Raw genomic sequence first — 23,727 nt, 5'->3', positions numbered from 1 at the left:
GCAGCTGTTGGTCTAGATGCCAGGCTGGTGAGATATCTATTGTTAGATCTACTCCCAGAGGTTCTGGCCTTTTTCAATTTTGTATGCAAGACAGGCATTGTGAAGTTGATCCTATGATCTCTTTATCTGATACATTAAAATGTATGCCACACACAAGCTAGCAGTCCAGCAATGTTAATCTGAATGACAGGCGGAGAGAGAAGTAACTCGGATGTAAGAGTGCTAACTGTAATACTGATTCTCTGAAAGTCTCAAATACCACATCAGACAAAACGCAGGGAACACATGCTCACTTATGATTAATATCAGGCTTCTTCTAGCTAGCAACCACGCTGACACTGCAAGTAGAACTGCTGTCAAAAAGCCAACTAAGCTTTGCTTTTTAATTAGTCCAGGTTTCCAGTTCATGAAGATGTCCATTGTTGCTTTTTGTCCTAACAATAGATAGTCCATGCAAAGTGTAATTAAAACTTTAAGAGTTCAGAAGTAACACATGACTTCCCCTCGAGACCTGATCTCAAAACTTGATTACTATTGAACACAAGGTGAATGCTGAGTCTGTCAATGTCAGAATCCAATAATCTCTTTTAGGCTCCATTCACATTTGAGTGTAGCGTTTTGCAGCGTTTTTAGTGTGATTTTTCATGCATAGTTTACCGTGATTTTTGCACATTTTTGTGCATTTTTATTTAGCATTTTTAGCCGTTTTGAAGCTTTGGTGATTTTTTTATTAGCCAATAGAGAAAAATATCATCTATTGCATTATTTGTTGCTAGGTTTTTCAGTTTTTTTAGTTTTTCCATCAGCTTTTATTTTTTTATTATTATTATTCATGTATTATTATTTTGTTTTTTTGTTATGGTAAGAGGCTAGAGTTAAGGTTAGGTTAGGGTTAGGATTAGGGGTTAGGGTTTGAGTTGGGGTTAGTATTTTATTTATTATTTATTATTATTTATTTATAGTATTTTATTATTTTCTTTTTTTTCCCCTATTTATTTTTTTTTTTGTTAGGGTGATATTAATACTAATAATAATAAATGAATAAACAAATGTAAAATAAATACACAAATACATTAACATAATCATAAATATATACTTGTAATAATAAATTAATAATAATTAACCCATAGCCTTAACCCCCTATAGCAGGGGTCCTCAAACTTTTTAAACAGGGGGCCAGTTCACTGTGCCTCAGACCATTGGAGGGCCGGACTATAGTTTAAAAAAAAAAAAACTATGAACAAATGCAGACACAGTACAGGAGATGACCAAAGACTGCGGACATACAACAGCGGCGGGAATACTGGGCCGGCCGCTCCATAAGAAGCACAGACATTTCTCCCAAGTGTGTCTTATGGAGCGAAATAGTGTCCCATCATTGGTGTCAGTGGGAGGAATAGTGCCTCATCATTGCTGTCAGTAGGAAGAATCGTGCCCCATCACTGGTGTTAGTGGAAAGAAACGTGCCCCATCATTGGTGTCAGTGGGAAGAAACGTGCCTCCCACTGACACCAATGACACTTAACTTGCTGACCTCTTCTCCAGCATGGCGCTGCTGCAGCCAGCATACCTGGTTGCAGCAGCACCATCTGCACGGCACACTTACCTGTCAGCTGTCCTTCTTCACTCCGGCCTCTCCCTCACTCGATGTTCGTGGGGCTGCTCGGCTCTGCCTCCTCGCAGGTGATTGGCCGCCTGTGTGCCTTTCCTGAGCTACAGTTCTGGCGCCCAATCACCGGTGAGGAGGCGGAGCTGAGCAGCGCGAACATCGAGTGAGGGAGTGGCCGGAGTGAATGAAGGAGCAGCGCTTCCTGGACTGGATCGTCGTGGGACTGGGACCGGAGCCAGGTAAGATACAGCAGCCCCCTGCCCAGCCCTGTACTTAGTGTCCCTTCCTCGCGGCAAATACGCCCCTGCCGGCGTATTTTTTGAGCTTCATGTGTTCTGCTTCAGGCAACTTGGAGTGGAGATGTGAACCATCTCCATAGAGTAATATTGATTTTTCCCCCTGAGCGTTCTGGAGCTTCGAGTTTCGTGCTACAAAACACTCAGGTGTGAATGCGGCCTTAGCTCAGATCCCCACAAAAAATAATAATAATCAAATGGGTATTTTTCAATAGCTATAAAGTGACCTAAGTGGTTGCCATTATTTGTCATTGTTGGGTTTTAGCAGATAGCTGCCACTGAGTGAGTCTGGGCTTCCGATGTGACCCTGTACCTTTTCCTCTTCAGTTCTAATATTTTTTTTTTTTCATTTTATAGCCCTTTTTATTTGGCAAACACTTTGTAATTACTTAAGATAATGAAGTAACACATACTGTATATTGTTTTTTTTCTTTGCTTTCTTTTGGTGATTTTGGTCAGCAAAAGTTATTTTACTTTTTATGCAATTCATAAACAGAACACATGAAACAAAAATAAATATTTTTCTACATTATTGATGTCTTAAAAAAACAAATGAGAGTTACTTTAGATAAAAAGTAGACACTTTATTCCATAAATTGTTCAAAATGACACTAAAATTATGTATATGGTAGAAAGCATTGCAAAGTTACAAATACAGTCTTTTTTTTCAATTATGCACCCTTTTCCTGAGAATCAGATGTCTGATGATGAAAAGTCCATGAAGCAATAATGGGTCTGGTGGAGTGCACCCTGGGACTATGGGCTGAAATAATGGCTTGTTTAATCCACCTAGCTACTGTATGGAACAGTAAGAAAGGAGCTTCCTATGGGAACCCTCGAGAATGGCAAAGAAGGAATCCAATTCTTGATAATAGGCTGTAGACAAGAGGGAGACTCTCACAGGGTGTACCATGTTGAGGCAGTGAAGAGAAATTTCATTGGGATGTTTCAAAGTAGGACATAAGGAGGGAGGGAAGAAGGGAATAACAATATGCTGGTAGGGAAGGAGGAAACCATCTAGAGGGGAAAGAAGGCTTCAGGCTAAGGCTAACATTGTTCTTATGTAGCGCTAGGAAATGCTTTTTACAATAGTATATGGCTACTAGCTCAGAGATCTGCCATGTCGAGGTCATAGCAAGGACAAAGACCACCTAGTAAGTGAAGTAACATAAGGAGATATTCCTCTAAAGTCTTAAAAGAACCAGGTTAAGGTCTCAAAGAGTCAAGGGAATGTATAGGGGAACAATGTGATTGACACTCTAGACAAAGGCCTTCACAAAGTAATGGGAGACCAATAGTCTCTCAGACAGAATGGCCAGGGCTGAGGTTTTTCCCCTTATTGAACTGAAGGCCAGATGCTGATTCAGACCAGGGTGGAGGAAGGACAGAATTACTATAGTTCCATGGAATACTTCCTAGGTTGGTGCTTTGTAGTCTCACACCATGAAAAGAAGGCCTTCCAAGTGCAATTGTAGTCTTTGTGAAAAGATGATTTCCTAGTCTTTAGGAGCACAGGGATGACCAAATCCATACCTCAGAACAGTCATACTGTTAGAGGCAGAAAATGAGATGCAGGAACAGTTCTTGGAACTGAAGGTCCAGATAATCCATAAGAGTCCATTGTGAGTCTGCCAAGAGTCTGAGTATGTTTCAGTACTGCAACCTGCTGGGCTAGTTTGGTGCACTGAGAATCACTGAAATGTCCTCCATCTTGATCCTGTGGTGCAAACGAATAAAATGTCGTAGAGGAGGAAATGCGTAGTTCAGGCTGAACTGACCCATAGAGTCACCAGAGCATCAAGTTCAAAGGTCCAAGGGTCCCTGGACCTAGTGATGAATATGACTAGTTTGTTGTTGAATCTGGAAACCAGAAGATTGGAACACCCCTGGGTCAAGAGCACATTTTCTGAGATCCAGACGCTGACACCTTAGAAATTCAACCTGCCAATATTCCACGCCAGGGATGTGGACAAGGAACAGGGATGAAATGTGCAGTTTTTCCTAAGTGAGAACCAAGTTCACTTCTTGGGAATTCTGTTGTTGCTTGATGGTTAACGCTTTGACACTTTTCAACTGGATTCTGATGAGGTGACCGCACAGCTAAGAGGGGCAACCAGAACTACCCTGAATTTCAGTATGTTGGTGAGTAGTCGTGCTTCCTCTGACAAAGAAATCCCTTGTACCAGAAGCACATCCAGGACTCGTCCTAGCTTGATAGGCTGGTATCTGTCATGAAAACTTGCCATGTTTTTATCACAGTTTCCCTGAACAGGGCCATATCCAATAGCAGGCCCAGGTATCTGTGAGTCAGGTCTGTTGCCAACTTCTGAAGTTTGAGGATTCATCCAAATCTCTGCAGAGTCTGCATTGTCAACTGCATATTGGCTGAAAGGGCTTGGGAGGACTGGTGTATTAACTGGAGATTGTCCAGGTATCCCACAACATCAATCCCCGAGAACAGAACTGAGCTGGTCTTGCAAGAACAAGTTAGAAGTTTTCAGATCCAGAATGGGCCGAGTGCTTCTATTTGCATTGGGAACAGTGAACTTGTTCTAGAAATAAACCTGAAATCATTCCTCATTTAGAACTGCTAAATAGCAGGGAGGAGATATGTATGTTTTTTTAGGTAAGATGGCCAATTCAAAAGCAAAAACCGAGGAGGCAAAGTCCAAAACTCTAGTTTGTTCTCCTGCAAATAACACTCTGGACCCAACTCTCTGTGATGGGTGAGAAGGCGGACAGATGCCTCCCCACCCTGAAAAAACACTTCAGCCCAACCCTGCATCTTCTTCCACAAGCGGTCTGGAATCAAACCCCCAAGGCTCAGCTGATGAGTCAACAAAACCAGAAAACTGCGGAGAGGGAGCTGCAATGGCTACAGAGCACATAGGAAGCTTAAGAGAGAAGAAAAAGTCATAACTTAAAAGAAGTAAGCTTCTTAGTGGAAAGAAGACATACATCACCTAAGGACACCAGCAAATCTTTAATGGTTGCTGGGAGTGGGAAGAATTATATAAGAGATGTGCTGCTTATTTTTTTGCAACTGTGCAGTCACCTGAAGTTATCTGCAAATAACCCGTGGTTAAGGCTAAGATTGGGTGTCCTTCACTGTACGATTAAGAAAAACTCCTTGTAAAGCAAGGTCCAATTTATTCCAACAGTGAAAAAATTCCTTCCCGATTTCCTAAAACAATGGATTCTTCTCAGAACAACAATCTACAGTGTTATTTCTTATAAATATTAATAGCAATATGACGTTTGAAAACTATGTAGACCTGTTGTCATTTTCATTTATAATGGATTATGCTGTGTGTCAGAAACATTTGAATTTTCATCATGGTGTGTCATAACTTAAAAAAAAAAGGGAACCACTGGCATAGCGCAAGCACATGGCTTAGAGAAAGAGCTGTTACACAAGCAGATCAAAAGGCATTCTTTTGATGATATGGTGACGTTGACTCTGGCCATGTCAGTAATAGATGCACAAGCTTCATTTGCTTTTATAATAACTTAATGTGGCTTTATTGCTGCACTTTGTAATGTTGTTTTGAATTTTGTAAGTACAAGAGCTGAAAGTTCAGTTACAATGAGCAAAAAGGAAGATGACTAAGAATGTCCCATTGATTTGTGAAGAAAAGCAGGCCTTTCTGAGTAGAACAGGCAGTATTTTGTGAAATCAGACATCTAGTGACAAGCGTCATATAACTGTGTTGCAATTGCCATTCAGCAACTGAGAATAAATGAATGATTGGATAAAGATGTAATTATAACTTCCCTTTCAATAGGCTTTTATTGAGTCATTTTACGAAAGGTACAATGGTTATCGTAATTTCGAATACTAACAGAAAGATAAAGTCAATGGTTGGAACGTTAGAGGTGTTATAACATCATACACAAAAAGAGCAGTAAACAACAAGTCAGAGAAACACCATGACATGAGTAACAGAAAAAAGTCCACAAATCTGCATTGTAAAAAAACAAATACAGTTGGGTGCAGTAACGATGTGTGAACTACATTACTTAATGAATGTACAAAAAAAGGAAAAATATAAACAGGAAGAGCTCAAGTTAAAGCAGAGCTCCAGTCTCCCTAAAAAATTTAAAGCAGATCCACGATGACCTTTCAAATAGCATTAACCTCCCTAGTGGTCTGATTATGTCAGTATTTCTGTGCTCAAAGCGGTACATTTTTTTCATAATTACTAAGTAATTACAATGCTTTTACTATTGAATTATTCCAATTTTTAATCCCCCTGGCAGTATTCCCGAGTGTAGCTCTGGGTTAACTTTCAGTACCAAAAGTGGTTACCCCGAGATACACTTGGGATTTCCCTGCAGCGTTGCTCAGGGATTCCCTCTTGCACTTACCTTGTCCTGCACTGCCGTAATGTCCCCCCTGCAATGTCCCCAGCCATCTCCTCCGATCGATGCCGGCATCCGTCTTCCAGGTTTCGTTCCCTGCGAGTGTTGGAACATATGGGACATACGGGGGACGGAACCGGCGGGAAGCTCAAAAATTTAAAATGTGACATTCACTCAATACACTAAAATCTGATAGTATTACATTACTGTATCAAACCATTTCACATACATTTTGTCCCTAGTGCTTTGTCCTGTGCCCTTCCTGCATTTTTACTGTTCTTTCTGCCTGGAATCTGAGAAACGTCCATGGCGTCCAAAAAGCGTCCCTTTAGGTCAAAAGGGATTTTAGACCGGCTAGAGAACAGCGATAGTAAATTAGAACCACTTGCAGAATTGAGTGATAATGATTTGTGGGGAAATTCGTCATCAGACACTGAAAACGATTTTGCGACTAAGCTCAGTGATGTGCGAACTTGGCGCTCTATTTCAAATTTCAGTGTTTTTGGTTTGATTACATTAATGAATTAAATGTATTATTATATTATTATTTTTTATGATCATTTATTATATTATAATTTATGATTTTGTGTTTAAAATTTTATCATACCCGGGATGTTTACTAGAGTCTTGTTCGGACAGATTTCAATGAGTTATTCCTAAGAATTACAGGCCAAAATAAAAAAACTACATATTTTCATGCAAAAAAATGTACCGCTGTGAGCACAGAAATACTGACATAATAAGACCGCTAGGGAGGTTAGAAAAAAAAAAATTCCAACTTGATCTTTATTTCACAGAGACAACATAATCAGGTAAAGTATGAAAAATGGGTGGAACTCCGCTTTAAGATGTAATTACAACTTCAAATGGCTGGCTAGCCACATAACTAACATTTAGCCATTTTTCTACATTCAGGACGAATTTGTGTAAACACAAAGAGATGGCACCAATTTAGGACGTATGCTCTAAACAGTGGTTCAGGTCACATAACACAGGTAGTGCTTGAACCTATGGACTGCAGTACACAAATATAGGTAGGTACTGGGGGTGGCAGTAGCCATGGCTTATGTAATAAGGTAATGAGAAGGTTTACAAATTCTTTTGAGGCAAGTACAAGTTTACAAGTTGTACACATCAATGCACTAGAAAGCTGCAGTTCAACGTTGATTCAGTGTTATCCTAACATGGTGTATATTGGATTCTAAAAACAAACTGAAAGGGAAGGTTTTCATTTACTGAGCACTATGAACTGCAGTGCCGTAAGGGACACATGGTCATTTCCATCAGTCCTCCATGTATTTTATTAATATGAAAAGTGGGAGTATCTGTGCCTTCTTGCCACTTCCTTGGAGCTTGAGGCAAGGAACTCATACTTCATGTCTAGACAGGTAAGTACATATCTGAGTAAAGCGTACAGGAGGAAGTAAATTACAAAACAGACCCTGGCTTGTGTAGTCCGGTGTTTTCCACTACTGGTTTATTTAGTGTATAAAGGTTTATGTTTAGAATTTGTTTCCGAAAACGACATCAAACTGATGTATTTGGCTATGTCTGACACAGTTTGAAAGGGTATCATTAAAGTGAGTAACCCAGTCTGCAGATATGCTGCATTGATTGTCTATTTGGATGAATATGATGTAAATACTGAAAAGTGCTGGTGATTATTACTTCATTTTGCTTTCTGTAGAATCACTAATTACCTTAACCCCTTGCTGCTCACATTACACATAAGTACAGCTGCTAAGAGGGTGGGCTTTAACCACTTGTCTACTGGGCACTCCCCCCCCCTTCCTACCCAGGCCAATTTTCAGCTTTCAGCACTGTCGCGCTTAGAATGACATTTTTATCGTTTTTTTCACACAAATAGAGCTTTCTTTTGGTGGTATTTAATTGCCACTGGGTGTTTTATCAAAAAAATTTGAAAATGTTTTTCTTTGTTTCTATTATAAAATTTTGCAAACCGGTAATTTTTCTCCTTCACTGATGTGCGTTGATGAGGCTGCACTGATAGGTAGCACTGATGGCCACTGATAGGCAGCACTGATGAGGTGGCATGGATAGGCGGCACTGATGAGGTTGCACATATAGGCAGCACTGATGGACACTGATAGGTGGCATTGTTAGGCAGCACTGATGAGCTGGCACTGATGATGCTGCACTGATTGGGCAGCACTGCTGGGTGGCACTGCTGGGCACAGGTGGGTGGCACTTCTAGGTACTGCTGGGCACAGGTGGGCAGCACTGCTGAGCACAGGTGGGCAGCACTGATGATCACAGGTGGGGGGCACTGCTGGGCATTGATCATTAGGACACTGATCATCACCACCCAGGACACTTTTTTTTTGTAACAACTGTCTAATACAGCAGTCTTTAACCTGGCATGCAATTTTTCCAGGGACCGGGGGTGGGGAGTCAGTTGGTGACGGGACATTCACAGAGTTGGTCCTCAGCCTCCCTTCACACCCCAACCCCCCTTTACAGCACAGTACCCCCTTACATCACATATCTCTCTTTCCAACAGTCCCACAGTGTTCACTGTTCTCCTTCACATCATAGCCCCCCTTTACATTTTAGTGCCCCTTTACAGTGCAGTCCCCTTTACATTAATGTAATGCAGACTGCACTGTAAGGGGAAAGGGGGTTGACGGGAAGGGGACTGCACTGTAAAGGGGCACTGTGATGTAAAGGGGACTGCACTGTAATGTAAAAGGGGGCTGTGATGTGAAGGGGTCTGCACTGTATTTTAAAGGGGGACTGTGATGTGAAGGGGACTGCACTGTAATGAAAAGGGGGGCTGTGATGTGAAGAGGACTGCACTGAAATGAAAAGGGGGGCTGTATTGTGAAGGGAGTGCACTGTAGAGGGGCACTGTGATATAAATGGGACTGCACTGTAAAGGGGCAATGTAATGACTACAGTGCAGTCCCTTTATATCACAGTGCCCCTAGAAGTCACAGCCCCCCCATCACATGCCCCTTGCAGTCATGCCCCTCCCCTTTTCTCTGTAATCACAGTGCCCCTTTCACTCTCTGCCTCCCCTGCACAGTCCTTCCTTTGGCAGGGTAGAGGAAGTATTCAGCCTGTGGGTCCTCTCCAGGGTCTGCCATGATGTCATCCTATCAGCAGGGCAGGGCCTGAGAGGAGCTACAGATCTAGACAGGACAGTGGGAGCTGGCCAACTTATCCCACTTGTTAATATGAGAAGTCTCTTGTTCTCTGTGCAGATGTCCAGCTCCTCCTGCCCCCTGTCCCGCTGATAGGGAGAGCTGGGAGAGGAGACACAGGCATGGCCGCACAGAGAGAGATGAGCAAAGGCCACAGTCTGTGATAGTCCTGTCTGGACTTCTGTTGACGCTCACCTCCCGCTGTCTGCGGCCTGTGGGTTAGGGACCCCTGGTCTAAGAGGTTGTATTACATTCTTTTGTGTTTCCAGGACAAGAAGTGAAGGTAATGCTCCTCAAAGCGACACAGATGGCTAAAAAGAACTTATTATCATTCCATACTCTATCCAAATATAAAAAACGTTTTGTTTTTTAAGTATACTTTCAGAGCCCATTTACATTATTGCATGATGTGCTGCAACACACACCATTGTGTTGGGGTGCCATTCAGAATGATTATGGGTACTTACTCCAAGGCTGTGTATGGTGGGTATTATTATTATTATACAGGATTTATATAGCGCCAACAGTTTGCGCAGCGCTTTACAATATAAGGGAGACAGTACAATTACAATACACTTCAGTACAGAAGGAAAGTGAGGGCCCTGCTCGTGGAGCTTACAATCTAAAGGAAGGGGGAGGTGATACAAAAGGTGATAGCTGCAGGGGATGATCTGGTGGAGGTGATTCAAGTGCAGTTCTTAGGTGGAGGTGGGGTAGGCTTTCCTGAAGAACTGAGTTTTGAAGATCGCCTAAAGGCAGACAGGGTGGGGGCTGACCGGACATGCTGTGGTAGGGAGTTCCAGAGGATGGGAAAGGCTCTGGAGAAGTCCTGGAGGTGAGCATGGGAGGAGGTGATGAGGGAGCTAGAGAGGAAGATATCATGGGAGGAGCGGAGTGGGAGATTTGGCCGATATCTGTGGATGAGGTTGGCTAGGGGCAGTGTTGTGGATGGCTTTGTAAGCTGTGGTTAGTATTTTGAAATTTATACGTTGGGTTAGTGGAAGCCAGTGAAGGGATTGGCAGAGAGGGGCAGCAGTCGCTGATCGGTTGGTAAGGTGTATGAGTCTAGCAGCAGAATTCATAATAGACTGAAGGGGGGATAGCTTGTGTAACGGTAGACCAGTGAGGAGGGAGTTTCAGTAATCGAGGCGGGAGATAACCAAGTTGGTATATAACCAATTGGTTAAGAACCAATACATTGCCAGCACAGGGCATTACTACTGAAATGTACAGGGGTCAGGAAGGGTGGCCAAGATTTTTGGAATTAGTTCATCTTTTCATTTTCGTACAGCAATGTTAATATTTTTATAAACTGTTACTAATAAAGTTTTCTATAAACTATACATCAATACAGATGATATTTAGCCTTTTGTTGGCCTAATGCATTGTTTTCTTATTTCATTTTGCAGCATAGTCACTTCCATGTTGGCGACTTACCAGTCCGTGAATGTGGATTTGAATGTGGATTGATTTTCTTTTATAAGGCTATTTCTCCTTTAATTTTACCTGGTGATTCTACAATCATATTTACTTTGCCTAGTTGGCTACTCTTACTTACTCCACTGTATCTATTGAGAGAGAGGTTTACACCCAGGCTGGCCTTCAAGCATGTGTTTCTCTCTATATCTCTACTACATAAGGGGTTATTAGCTAATTATAAGATAACTTTGTCTGAGCTTTGAGGTCAGCTCACAGAAATGACAAAGGCACTGAATTTCTGGCAAGATCGACAGGCAATCTTCTGTGCTTGTTGACAATGTTTTAAGCCTGAAAGACCACCAGATCTAAGGACTAGCATGCTCCAGTATATATTTAGGTTTGTTCTTGGGTTTAGCTATGCTATGAGAACCTTCAAACCACGTACCCTTCTGCTGCAGACCATCTCCCTTCCACTGCAGAACAAGTACATAATCACAGACACTCACAGGAAGGTAAACTGAGGGAGGCACATGAGGAAGTATGTTCTAATCTGTTCACACTTCATGTACATTTCTGAAACACTTCTACTGAATATAAATATACAACTGAGTCAATGTTTAGAACGACTGTTAAAATATGCTAAACCAAGATGAAGCTAGAACATGTTTAATAAACTAAAAATAAACATTAAGGGAATGAATGTGATAAGAACTTTGAAGTATATTTATACATTTTAATATGGTTTATATTGTATTGTATCATCTCCCAGCGATCACTTCACCATCTGGTCAAGACAGAACGTTAGTTCAAAGCATATAATACATAAAAGAAGCTGGATGATCCAGCCTTGACACTAATCATAAAATGGAGATCCTGCTGATTGGCCTCTATTCAGGGTAAAAATTCATATCAGGTTGTCCCCAGACCTCCCAGGTTGTGCCACCCCTCCCCATTTGCGTAGGAACATGCATTGCTCTAGGTGGAAACAAATAAATAGATCTTCCTGGCAGAGTTACATAGGGAAGCTGCTAATGACCAGCTAATGATTGATGCTGCCCCACGTGTCTCATGCAAGTGGGCATGCGATCTGTTAAGCCAGCTCTGGGTGGAGATATAGTATATGGAGCACTGTACTCTCTGGCATATAATAAGCAGGGTTCTTACATTACAGCAAATGTTGGCCTGGCATACTCTCCCTGCTACTGAGTATTGCTGAGGCATGGTGATTGGGATTGAGGCAAGGCCCAGTAAACGAGGTAGGACTGGACAACAGTTTACAGTGGAGCCCATCCATTTTGAACTACACCAATGGCCCTTCTCCATGACATATAACAATAAGGGCCTATTTAAAGTGTCAACTCCACACTTGGTGGTTTTCTCTTATTGCTTTTTGAACCTCATAGGTCACAGCGTTTTGGGTATTTTCATTTTTCTCACTTCACTGCATTCTTAAGGAGACTATGATACCAAACTAATAAATGTAGACAAAAGCACACAAGAATAACTTTTGATAATGATTTGTGTAGTGTTTTAACTTTAATAAATCATTTTTATTCACAACAACAAATTTCAAAATGCCTTGAATGTGCTTGAAAATGTGACTACCCCAGAAATAGTAAATTCCCTAGCATAGTCCCTTTCTGTTTTCTGTGCTGCCCCAACACATACGTCCCTCCCTTTACCTCCCTACAGAATCTTTTTATGTATCTGTCAGGGGAGGATTGAAATGGAATAATTTAGAGTGTCATTTGAGTGACAGCTCTTACCTAGCGCTGCTGAAATCATATCCAAACTGCCAGCGCCGAGCAGCAATCTCCAGGCTTTGGAAAACTATGAAAGGGAAGCCTTTACAGGTAGATACCATGCATAAAATAATTTGAATACACATATAATCTTAATTATTATATTTTTGTTGAAATGAATGGGCTGGTGACAATATTATCCTCCAAATTTAATGACACCTTTACTAAAAGAGATATGCAATATGGCCAAAAGTCTTGAGCTTGTTGCACATCCCATTCCAAAACCACTTCATTAATAGATAGTCACAGGTTTCACCTTATATCTTATATAAAAAAAAATTAAAAAATAACAGGGCTTACAATCAAACAGGATAATGCGCCCATCTCCTCCACATGGTTGTGTGTGATCTCCAAAACAGACACTGTTACAATCAGTGCTTGGTGTTTCTCCGTGTTTTCTGTAGTCTGCATTGTTTCCACAAAAGCACGCAAACCCCGACTCCAATCCAGCAAACTAGAAGAGATACAAAAAATATAATCACATTGCTTTGGACTCCATTTCCACTATGGTGATATATGTTATGCAAGTTATAATAATATATTAAAAATAAAATAACTGATCTGAAAATAAGTATGAAAAGAAAAAGCTAAAGTGTAAATATTATTTAGGCAGACATATACCTTGCGTATATGTTGCTGATCAAGCCAAATCATACCTAATGAGGCTCGTACAGTCAAATGAAAGGTAAATAGGTCAAATCCAATCAATGATAAAACTGCCTACCTACCATGAGACTCTATGAGGGAGATTTACTAAAACTGAAGAGTGCAAAATCTGGTGCAGCTCTGCATAGAAACCAATCAGCTTCCAGGTTTTAATGTCAAAACTTAATTGAACAAGCTGAAGTTAGAAGCTTATTGGTTAATATGTATATTACCAGTAAAAATTTGCTTTTTTCACATCTGTCTACTGAAAATGTAAGTATATGTGTTAGTTTATCTATGTGTTAGTTTATCTCCTCCTCCCATGCCCGACTCCAGGACTTCTCCAGGTCTTCCCCCATCCTCTGGAACTCACTACCCCAATCCATCAGACTGTCATCTACCCTCCTCACCTTTAGACGCACCCTGAAAACCCATCTGTTCAGGAAAGCCTATCCCGCCCTCACCTAACAGCTCATCTCCTCCTACCACTCCATCCCCCACAGCCATTTCCTCCTGTACCACTATCCCCTCCCTCCTAGATTGTAAGCTCCAAGGAGCAGGGCCCTCGAACCCCTCGTGCATTGTATTGTTACTGTATTGTCTCATGTACTGTCCCCCACTGTACAGCGCTGAGCAAACTTTTTGGCGCTATATAAATACTGTATTATAATAATAATAATAATAATAATACAGTAGGTTCTCTGCTTTGGAATAAAACCTCTAACATATCTACTGTTGCTGCACATCACTGATTTGTTTATAGTATCATTAAATGGAGCGTAATTGGCAAGCAAGAGATGGGAATGAACAGATGTTAGTGAACTGCAGCAAAACAAAGTTTGTGTTCATTCAATCTGCTAAACACACCAAACGTTCTTACATGTAAATTCATTTTTATGACATAACTGCTGTGATTTAATAGAGGCATTAATAAATACAATTTAGATATTTTACTATATACCCATACAGTTTAAATATCTCTGACAGGATGTTAAGGGTCTGGGCTGCCATCCAACCACTTAATCAGTTGAATTATTTTTCTTCTGTTTGCATCATGTACTAAATGAAGATTTTTCCGTATTTTCAGCGCACTCCAAAGGAAACATCCAACCACTCAAAGACACACCTTCTTATAGGGCGACTGCAAATGTTAGTAAAATTCAACAAGAAATGTGCGGGTATATATCGTATTAGGTTGATGAGGAGACATGGCTGTCAGATTCACCAAGATTGATTGGGAATACACAAAATTCTACTTACAGTCCCCAGTAGGGTAGTGCATCCCAACTATCAGTTCAGCTACAGAAAGCAGGCTACACTGGCAGCCCTCTGAAACACTTCAGTCTTTATAGCAGCAAGGTTACAAATATACATAAAGCTAGCAGAAAAGGCCTAGCCAATGGCTGGTTTACATGTACAACATGTTTTTTTCAGGTAAACTTGCAACATGGCCATTGATTGGGCTTATTCTTTTTTCAGAAGACTGTGAATGCCCCACATTTCTTGTATCTCAATATTTTGACTAATGTTAAATGTTGTGATTGAACAGATGTCAAGACTTTGTAATTTGTTTAATGATATCTATGTAACAGACTTCATTTTGAAGAAGAAAATTGTATAAATGGGCCAATGTTTCAAAAAACTGTAATTATACATCTATACTGTATGTTTGCTCATTTGATACACAGGCCTCCTGCTGTGTGGGACCTTAAGCCCCAAATACACAATGAGAATATGAGACGAATGATCGTCTGTTTTTTTTCTATTTTGCATGCTAGTCTCCATATTGAAAATGAAGAGGTTACTAAAGTAACGAAAATTCTTTATACGATAGAATAAAAATGTGGAAGTGATGTAATGTATTGTATTTTTGGACGAAAACTGTACTGATTAAATGAAAATCGAAATATCTGATATCGTACAAGAAAAAGTTTTGTGCTTGTTCTTTCAAATAATTTCGAATGAAAGCTGTGTACTAATGATCAGATTGTTGTATGATCGTTTCAAAAGCAGTATTTTTCGTACGATTTTCTGATCATGTTTACTAGGCTTCACATTGTGCAGCTTACACCTTAAGAGATGGTAAGCTGATTGTATACTCTACTTTTAAGAGCTAATCTGCAAAAGCAGTGTTAAGGATAAATAAACAGTTGAAATGCATCTAAAGCAGTTCATAGATTAGTAATTTTCTTTGTTCAGTCATTGATCCATGCATGGCTTGTTTAAGTGAACTGTTTTAACTGCCAAGGTAGTTTTAAAGCTGCCCATAGATGGATCGAAATCCGTCCAGTTCAGAAGGGACCAGTCCGAATTTTGATCCATCTATGGCCGGTCCTGTTACAGAGCAGTTGATCTACTGATTGAATGCCCATGAACAGGCTTGCTGGAAAACTTTAGTTTGATCGCTACTGCAGCCAATAGACTGCAGCACTGATCACTGTATTCTGACATCGGAGGAGTCCTGCTAACTTCTCCGCTTTCAAAATACGAGACAGCGGGGAGGATTCCCCCATCCACCTGTGTGGGTGAAGGAATCAGTTCACATCAGATCTCAATGGGGAAAAATATCATGCTGGATATCTATATTGATATGGACTGTGTAATGTGTTAGGAACGTAAGGATGCCCCATCATTTGATGGAAATGAAAATTATCAACCTACAGAAGACTGAATTCAAAGACACCCCTGAAAATCAAAGTAAAAAAAAGATGCAGCAGTCTAGTCCATTTTGCTGAATTTCATTGCAGCAATTCAAAATGGTAGTTTGTATGGCCCCCACATGCTTACATGCATGCCTGACAATGTCGGGGTATGCTCCTAATGAGACAACGTATGGTGTCCTGGGGTATTTCCTCCCAGATCCGGACCAGGGAATCACTGAGCTCCTGGACAGTCTGAGGTGCAACCTGGTGTCTTCGGATGGACTGAAACATGATATCCCAGAGGTGTTCTATTGGAGTCAGGTCAGCCGAGCGTGGGAGCCATTCAATGGTATCAATTCCTTCATCCTGCATACTCACGCCACACAACAGGTATTGTCGTGCACCAGGAGGAACCCAAGACCCACTGCACTAGTGTAGGGTCTGACAATGAGTACAAGGATTTCATCCAGATACATAATGGCAGTCAGGGTGCCATTGTCTAGCTCGTCCATGTCTGTGCGTCCCTCCATGGATATGCCTCCCCACACCATCACTGACCCACCACCAAAACGGTCATTCTGAATGATGTTATAGGCAGCATAACATTCTCCATGGCTTCTCCAGACCTTTTTACGTTTGTCACATGTGCTCATGATGAACCTGCTCTCATCTGTGAAAAGCAGAGGGTGCCAGTGGCGGACCTGCAAATTCTGGTGTTCAGTGGCAAATATCAATCAAGCTCTATGGTGCCGAACATTGAGCACAGGGCACACTAGAGGACTTCAGGCCATCAAGCCACCATAATGAAGTCTGTTTCTGATTATTTGGTCAGAGACATTCACACCAGTGGCCTGCTGGAGGTCATTTTGTAGGGCAATGGCAGTGCTCATCTTGTTTCTTCTTGCACAAAGGAGCAGATACCGGTCCTGCTGATGGGTTAAGGGCTTTCTACGGCTGTCCAGCTTTCCTAGAATAACTGCCTGTCTCCTGGAATCTCCTCCTTGTTCTTGAGACTGTGCTGGGAGACACAGCAAACCTTCTGGCAATGACACCTATTGATGTGCCATCCTGGAGCAGTTGGACTGTCTGTGCAACCTCTGTAGGGTCCAGGTATCACCTCATGCTACCAGTAGTGACACTGACCCTAGCCAAATGCAAAACGAGTGAAAAACAGTCAGAAAAGATGAGTACGGAAAAAAATGGCAGTGGCCTCCACCTGTAAAACCATTCCTGTTTTGTGGGTTGTCTCATTGTTGCCCATCTAGTGCACCTGTTGGTAATTTCATTAACACCAAAGCAGCTGAAACTGATTAACTGACCAGATCAATATCCCAGGAGTTTAATTGACTTGATGCTCTACTCTGATTAAAAAGTGTCCCTTTAATTTTTTTGAGCAGTGTATAAGGGGGGCTCGAGGGTGATAAGGGGCAGCTGCACATTAAGACATTAAGGTCAAAAAACCTTTTACCTTTAGAACCACTTTAAATGCTTATTTTTGAGTTTAGGTCATGTAACTCTGCCTGGGCTACAATTATGTCATCAGTCTGCTGCTGGCAAAAAGATGCAAGTCTTCTATTCTCAGACTGTTATAACTCTGCAAAATTAAAGTGTTACTAAACCCAGGACCCGGCATTCACTATTTTACTTTTCATTCTCCTCTCACTGCTCTATGAGATTGCATAACCCCTGACCCTCTGTCTGAACAGTGCTGATTGGCCCTGTGCTGATCACATGCACCCTTCCAAGAAAAGGAAAAAGCTCTTTAGCAATACACAAAATTGAGCATGTGCAAAATGCCTTCCGTAAGAGGTGGTCACTTAAACAAGGAGAGAAACAGAGCAATCAGGAACAAACAGCCTTTTTACACAATGCAGAGGATTAACCCTTTAAGGTCCACATTGAGTAATAACAAGCATGCTTTGCTGCATATACAGTCTGATTTTACTGTTGTGTGTTTAGTAACACTTTAAGTTATGTACCAAAATTTACAAGGAGTCAGCATCTCAATCCAGTTATGGATCACAAGCAAAAATGACTTTGTCCCTCTTTGGAGAAAAGCAGATGAAGTTGTCTGGGCCCATGGCAGTCACATGGTCAGCTATGGCTTTGGCTACGTGCTTGGTCTGAAATGTTGGTGAAAATATCCATGACATTTTAAAAATTAAACCTCTTTTGGAGACAACTATGGACGTTACCATGTACAGCACAGCCCCTCCTAGATTTAACTATTCACCAATGTAGAGGCAGGATATAGGCAGGTGAGTCAGGTTATTGATATCACAGCCCTGCAAAGGGGTGGAATATGCTTTTCTTAGCACAATCCCAGCAGGCGTTTACATATTACACAGGCAGTACAGATGCAGCTTCTTAGAAATGGAGGACTCTTCTCTTCCAACAAGAATCAATCTTGATTTCCAAACCAACTTGTTCTAGAATTCAGTCAAATGGGGAAATCAAAATCTGCTTTGAAATTGTTGCCCATCTGTTTTTGTTGTTTCTGTCCCTTCATCTGTGTCTGACAACCTATCACGTTTTTAAAGGCCCTGGAGCACCAGGAAAGTAGAAACACCCACAAAATGACCCCATTTTGGAGGCAAACACCAATAAGAATCAGTCTTGATTTCCAAACCAACTTGTTCTAGAATTCAGTCAAATGGGGAAATCTAAATCTGCTTTGAAACTGTAGCCCATCCATTTTTGTTGTTTCTGTCCCTTCATCTGTGTCTGGATGACAAGAGCTAGGAAAAAAGAGCTGCAGGCCCTCATCAATCACTTCATTCACAGTGCAGTGTCTTGCTTCAGGAGGATGGATGGTGAAAGTTACAAATGTAACTTCAGCCATAATAACAACATGTACATAAAAATCAGTACTTCCCAGTACCAGGAAAGGGAACTTTATGGACTTTCTCTGATACTGGAACTGATCCTTTCTATTAAAATGTTTTATGGACACAGTCCATAAAAATACATGAAAACACCTAAAGTGGAAATAAAAGCATTTTTTTAATTTTGGGTAGAGTAAGGGAGGGTTATAATAATCTCTGCCATTATTTCTTGCCTTCTATGTCTCATTGGGAAGATTTCCCTTCCTATTCCAAAGCAAAAACATGAAATGAGAGGAAATCCCCCCCCAAAGTGGGGAATCTCTAGTTACACCACAGTCACCAGAACTTTAGTCTCCATTGGAAGAGTCCCCTCTTCACCTGTTTGGGTGACAACCCAAAATTTGGAATTTCATTTCACTTTTGGTATTGATGGCAAACAGGAAAAACAGAGTTGATGAACCCCTCAACAGGGGCAATTACAGCAGTAAAACCTGACAGGTGTTCTAATCTTATTGCCTTTAGTTACACTTGACGGCTGCACTGCGGCCGGCCAGTTCTGAGTGGACGTCATATGACGTCCTCCCAGAACGCGCTCTCCTGCTCTCCTACGGACACAGCTGATCACGTGATGTGGTAAAAGGCCAATCACAGCGGCCTTTTACCATGTGATCAGCGGTGTCCAATGACACGCTGATCAGAGGGAAATGCAAGTGCCGGTTCTCGGCTGCACTTTCCTCACGCTGTCAGATCGTGAGGAAAGTACTGCCGAGAACCGGCAGTTGTCAGAGCGAGGATCGGCACCGATCATCAGGGCACTGATGATCAGTGCCCTGATGATCGGTGCCCAGCAGTGGCACCCGCAAGTTCCGCCCACCTGTGCCCAGCAGTGCGCCCACTAGCTCCGCCCACCTGTGCCCAGCAGTGCACCCACCTGTGCCCAGCAGTGCACCCACCTGTGCCACTCTGCAGTGTCACACACCTGTGCCCAGAAGTGCCACCTACGTGTGCCCAGCAGTGCCACCCACCTGTGCCCACCAGTGCCGCCCACCAGTGCCACCCACCTGTGCCCACCCACCAGTGCTGCCCACCAGTGCCACCCACCAGTGCAGCCCAGCAGTGCTGCCAGTCAGTGCCACCAGTCAGTGTCCAGCGGTTGTGCCAGTTAGTGCCACCAGTCAGTGCCCAGCAGTGATGCCAGTCAGTGCCGTCTATCAGTACCCATCATCAGTGTCACCTATCAGTGCCGCCTATCGGTGCTGCATATTAGTGCCGCCTATCCGTGACACCTCATTAGTGCTGCCTATCAGTGCCGCCTATCCGTGCCACCTCATTAGTACTGCCTATCAGTGCCCTTTAGTGCTGCCTATCAGTGCCCATCAGTGCCGCCTATCAGTGCCCATCAGTGCTGCCTCATCAACGCACATCAGTGAAGGAGAAAAATTACCTGTTTGAAAAATTTTATAATAGAAACAAAGAAACTTTTTTTTTTTTCAAATTTTGTGCACTTTTTTTATTTATAGCGCAAAAAGTAAAGCGCCCAGTGGCGATTAAATACCACCAAAAGAAAGCTCTATTTGTGAGAAAAAAATGATCAAAATTTCATATGGGTACAATGTTGCATGACCACGCAATTGTCAATCAAAGTGCGGCAGCGCTGAAAGCTGAAAATTGGCCTGGTAAATAAGGTGCCTGGTAGGCAAGTGGTTAACCTGGCTAGATATTAGAGACCATTAGGACATCCTTGCACAATCCAACCATCTCATGATGACTTTTGGGCCAGTTTGTCCCAAATTCAGGAGCAAAAATGGAATAGGAATAGAGAAGGGTAGAAAACATTAGTGATTAGACAAGGTTTGCTTGCCTCTTCAATCATTTTGTTTTTCTAAGAACATGCATTTGGAACTGTCACACATACCGTAGCTCCACAGACTTTGGAAGCTTGCTAGATCTGGACAAAAATGATTGGATTGTGAGACTGTCATCTATGGGCAACTGTAAGAAATTTTTAACTTAATATGGTGGTTGTCTCCTTCATCTCTGTTTGCATCAATCCTCAATGTAAAGGGAACTAACTAAGACTTGCTGCCGAGGTACATAAGTATTACATTAACAAACCCTACGTTCACATCTATGCAGGTTGCGTTTGAGTTGTTTCTGCATTGCGTTGCATTTTTGATGCGTTTTGTGGGTTTTTTAAAATATTTCTTGTTGCTAGGCAGATTTAAAAAGCAAAACGCAAAGCACATACAAAATGCAGCAAAAACGCAATACATGCTTTTCTGCAGCATTTTTATTGAAGTCTATAGAACCAAAAATGCAACTTTTTGCTTTCAAAAAAGTCCCTGACCCTTTACAAAAACCGCACCGGATGAAAACGCACAGATGTGAAAATGTCCCATAGGAAATTATGTTAAATGGACTGTACTGCGTTTCTGCAAAGCGCAAAACGCTGCAGAAAACACTTAGGTGTGAACCTAGGGTAAGGTCTAATATTATAAAGTTGTTAAAAATAAATAGTAAAATAAATGCATAAAATAATAATATGATCATTGTGGGACATGTAATATTCTCACGTTAAAGCATTTGTAAAGATTGTCCATAATTGGTCAGATGTCCACATACAAATCATCTTGGATTGGCATCCCTGTTCCCTCTGTCTCCCTTTGCAGGGGGTTATAGAAGGCTGATATTGAGTCAGATTCTGGTACATACATTATGCTAGTTCTACATGAAAGTAAATGTAATGGTTCTTAATAAATACATAGCAAGTTTTAAAGATGCTTTTTCAAAGATCAAAACAATTTATTTCAAATATTTCTTTAAATATGATGGCAATCCTCCCCTTTAACTAAAATAGAACTACCTTAGAAATTAGAATATCATCGATCATTTCTTGTGACAGCTTGTTTATGCCATTAGTAAAAATCACTTCAAACATTCACCGAAGCACAAGGGTACGAAATATGACTGGTCTGAGTACTGTGAACTGAAATGTCATGGTAATGGGCCACTCCCTCTGTGGAGCTGATTTACACAGATACAATAAAACACTGTCAGTCATCTTTACACTTGCTTCTATACTAGCTACAGGTAGAATCACAGTGTCTGTATTACACTGCATTTCTTTAAGGGGTTCTTCACCATTAACCCTAGGTTCACACCGGTGTGACTTGTTATGCGATTTGAAGTTTCAGATCATATGATCAGTCGTACCCTATTGGCAGTGGAACTGTTCAAATCGGTGGGAATCTGGCTTTGCGGTGCCACACCGATTTGAAAAATAGGTTCCTGTACTATTTGTTTTGCGATTTCAGGTGTGACTTGCATAGACAACTGTATATGAAGTAACTCCACTTTTTGTTGTGAAAAAAAACAATCACCTCTGGGTGATCAATGTACGTTGCAAGGATTCTAGCAAACAGTGTGGGTGATTCCTACCTGTTTCTTCTCTGAAGAAAAAGCTGTTTGTTCTTCTATATCTTTTGAATACTGATTCTGAATGGGAGTGACTTTTTCATTATTGATCAGCTGATGCACTTGCAGTGCTCTAATGGGGAAAGCTGCGAGGTCTGCATCCCTTTAGAATTGATTAACCCTTTAAGAGCATCTCACCAAAAATGAGCTTTTTTGTTGCAGAGGTTGTCTAAAGTCTTATCTATATCTTAATACAGACTTCTGGGAAAATCAGTCAGCCAGTCTCACAAGCAGGAAATTACATTTCTGAGACTGTTCCTTTTTCATAACATTCAATTACAATATGTCGTGTGCTGCAATTATATATGCTATATTATTATTTTTTAATTTGCTGTATTTTTCTCCTATGAAAGTGGATTTACCCTCTAAGTGTGCAATACCAAGGCACTGGTTCACTTTAACCACTTGCCTACTGGGCACTTATACCCCCTTCCTGCCCAGACCAATTTTCAGCTTTCTGCACTGTCACACTATGACTGACAATTACTCAATCATGCAGCACTGTATCCATATGAAAATTTTGTCCTTTTTTTCCACACAAATAGAGCTTTCTTTTGGTGGTATTTAATCAGCACTGTTTTTTTTTTATTTGTTGCGCTATAAATGAAAAAAGACCAAACAATTTGATGAAAAAAAACTACTTTTTCTTCGTTTTTGTTGTAATATTTAGCAAATAAGTAATTTTTCTTCATACATTTTGTCCAGAATTTATACTGCTACATTTCTTTGGTAAAATAACCTATATCTGTCTATATTATTTTGTCTGTGTGAAAGTTATAGGGTCTACAAGCTATGGTACCAATCATTGAAAATTGATCACACTGATGGCCTATGTCATTTTTTGAGACACTAACAAGCCAGGACAGTACAAATACCCTCCAAATGACCCCTTTTTGGAAAGTAGACAGTCCAAGTAAGGCATAGTGAGTTTTTGAAGTTGAATTTTTTTCCACAATTCTATTGAAAATGAAGATTTTTTTTTTGTTTCACAAAATTGTCATAATAACAGGTTTTTTCTCTCACACGGCATATGCATACATGCAATTACACCCCAAAAACACATTCTGCTACTCTTCCTGAGTATGGGGATACCACATGTGTGAGACTTTTCCATAGCCTAGCCACATAGAGAGGTCTAACCTGCAAGGAGCACTATCAGGTGTCCTAGAGGTATAAATTACACATTTAATTTCCTAACTACCTATTACATTTTTGAAGGCCCTGGAGCACCAGGACAATGGAATTACTCACAAAATGAATCCATTTTGAGAAGCAAACACCCCAACGTATATTCTATGAGGCATAATGAGTCTTTTGAACATGTCTTTTTTTCCACAAGTTTTAAGAAAATGTGAAAAGAAAATGAAAACGTATATTTTTTTACACAAAATTGTCCATTTATAAGATGTTTCCAACACATAGCACGTACATATCAAAAATGACACCCCATAATATAATCTGCTACCTCTCCTGATTATGGCGATACCAC

General features: G+C 41.1%; 1 protein-coding gene across 1 annotated transcript in view; it reads right to left on the bottom strand.

Annotated features, from left to right (window-relative positions):
- The window catches only part of KREMEN1 (kringle containing transmembrane protein 1), a 218,879-nt gene that overhangs the window by 33,543 nt on the left and 161,609 nt on the right, over positions 1-23,727 (bottom strand). The window contains exon 5 of the mRNA XM_089677376.1: positions 12,953-13,106. Coding sequence (XP_089533502.1) covers positions 12,953-13,106 — 154 coding nt within the window. The remainder of the gene's footprint in view (positions 1-12,952; positions 13,107-23,727) is intronic.

The sequence above is a fragment of the Staurois parvus genome, unplaced genomic scaffold, assembly GCF_062004578.1.
Source record: "Staurois parvus isolate SC_StPar_1 unplaced genomic scaffold, SC_StPar_1.0 ptg000014l, whole genome shotgun sequence".
Lineage (NCBI taxonomy): Eukaryota > Metazoa > Chordata > Amphibia > Anura > Ranidae > Staurois > Staurois parvus.
The sequence above is the reverse complement of the archived record's forward strand: the minus strand, read 5'-3'. Positions and strand labels throughout refer to the sequence as shown.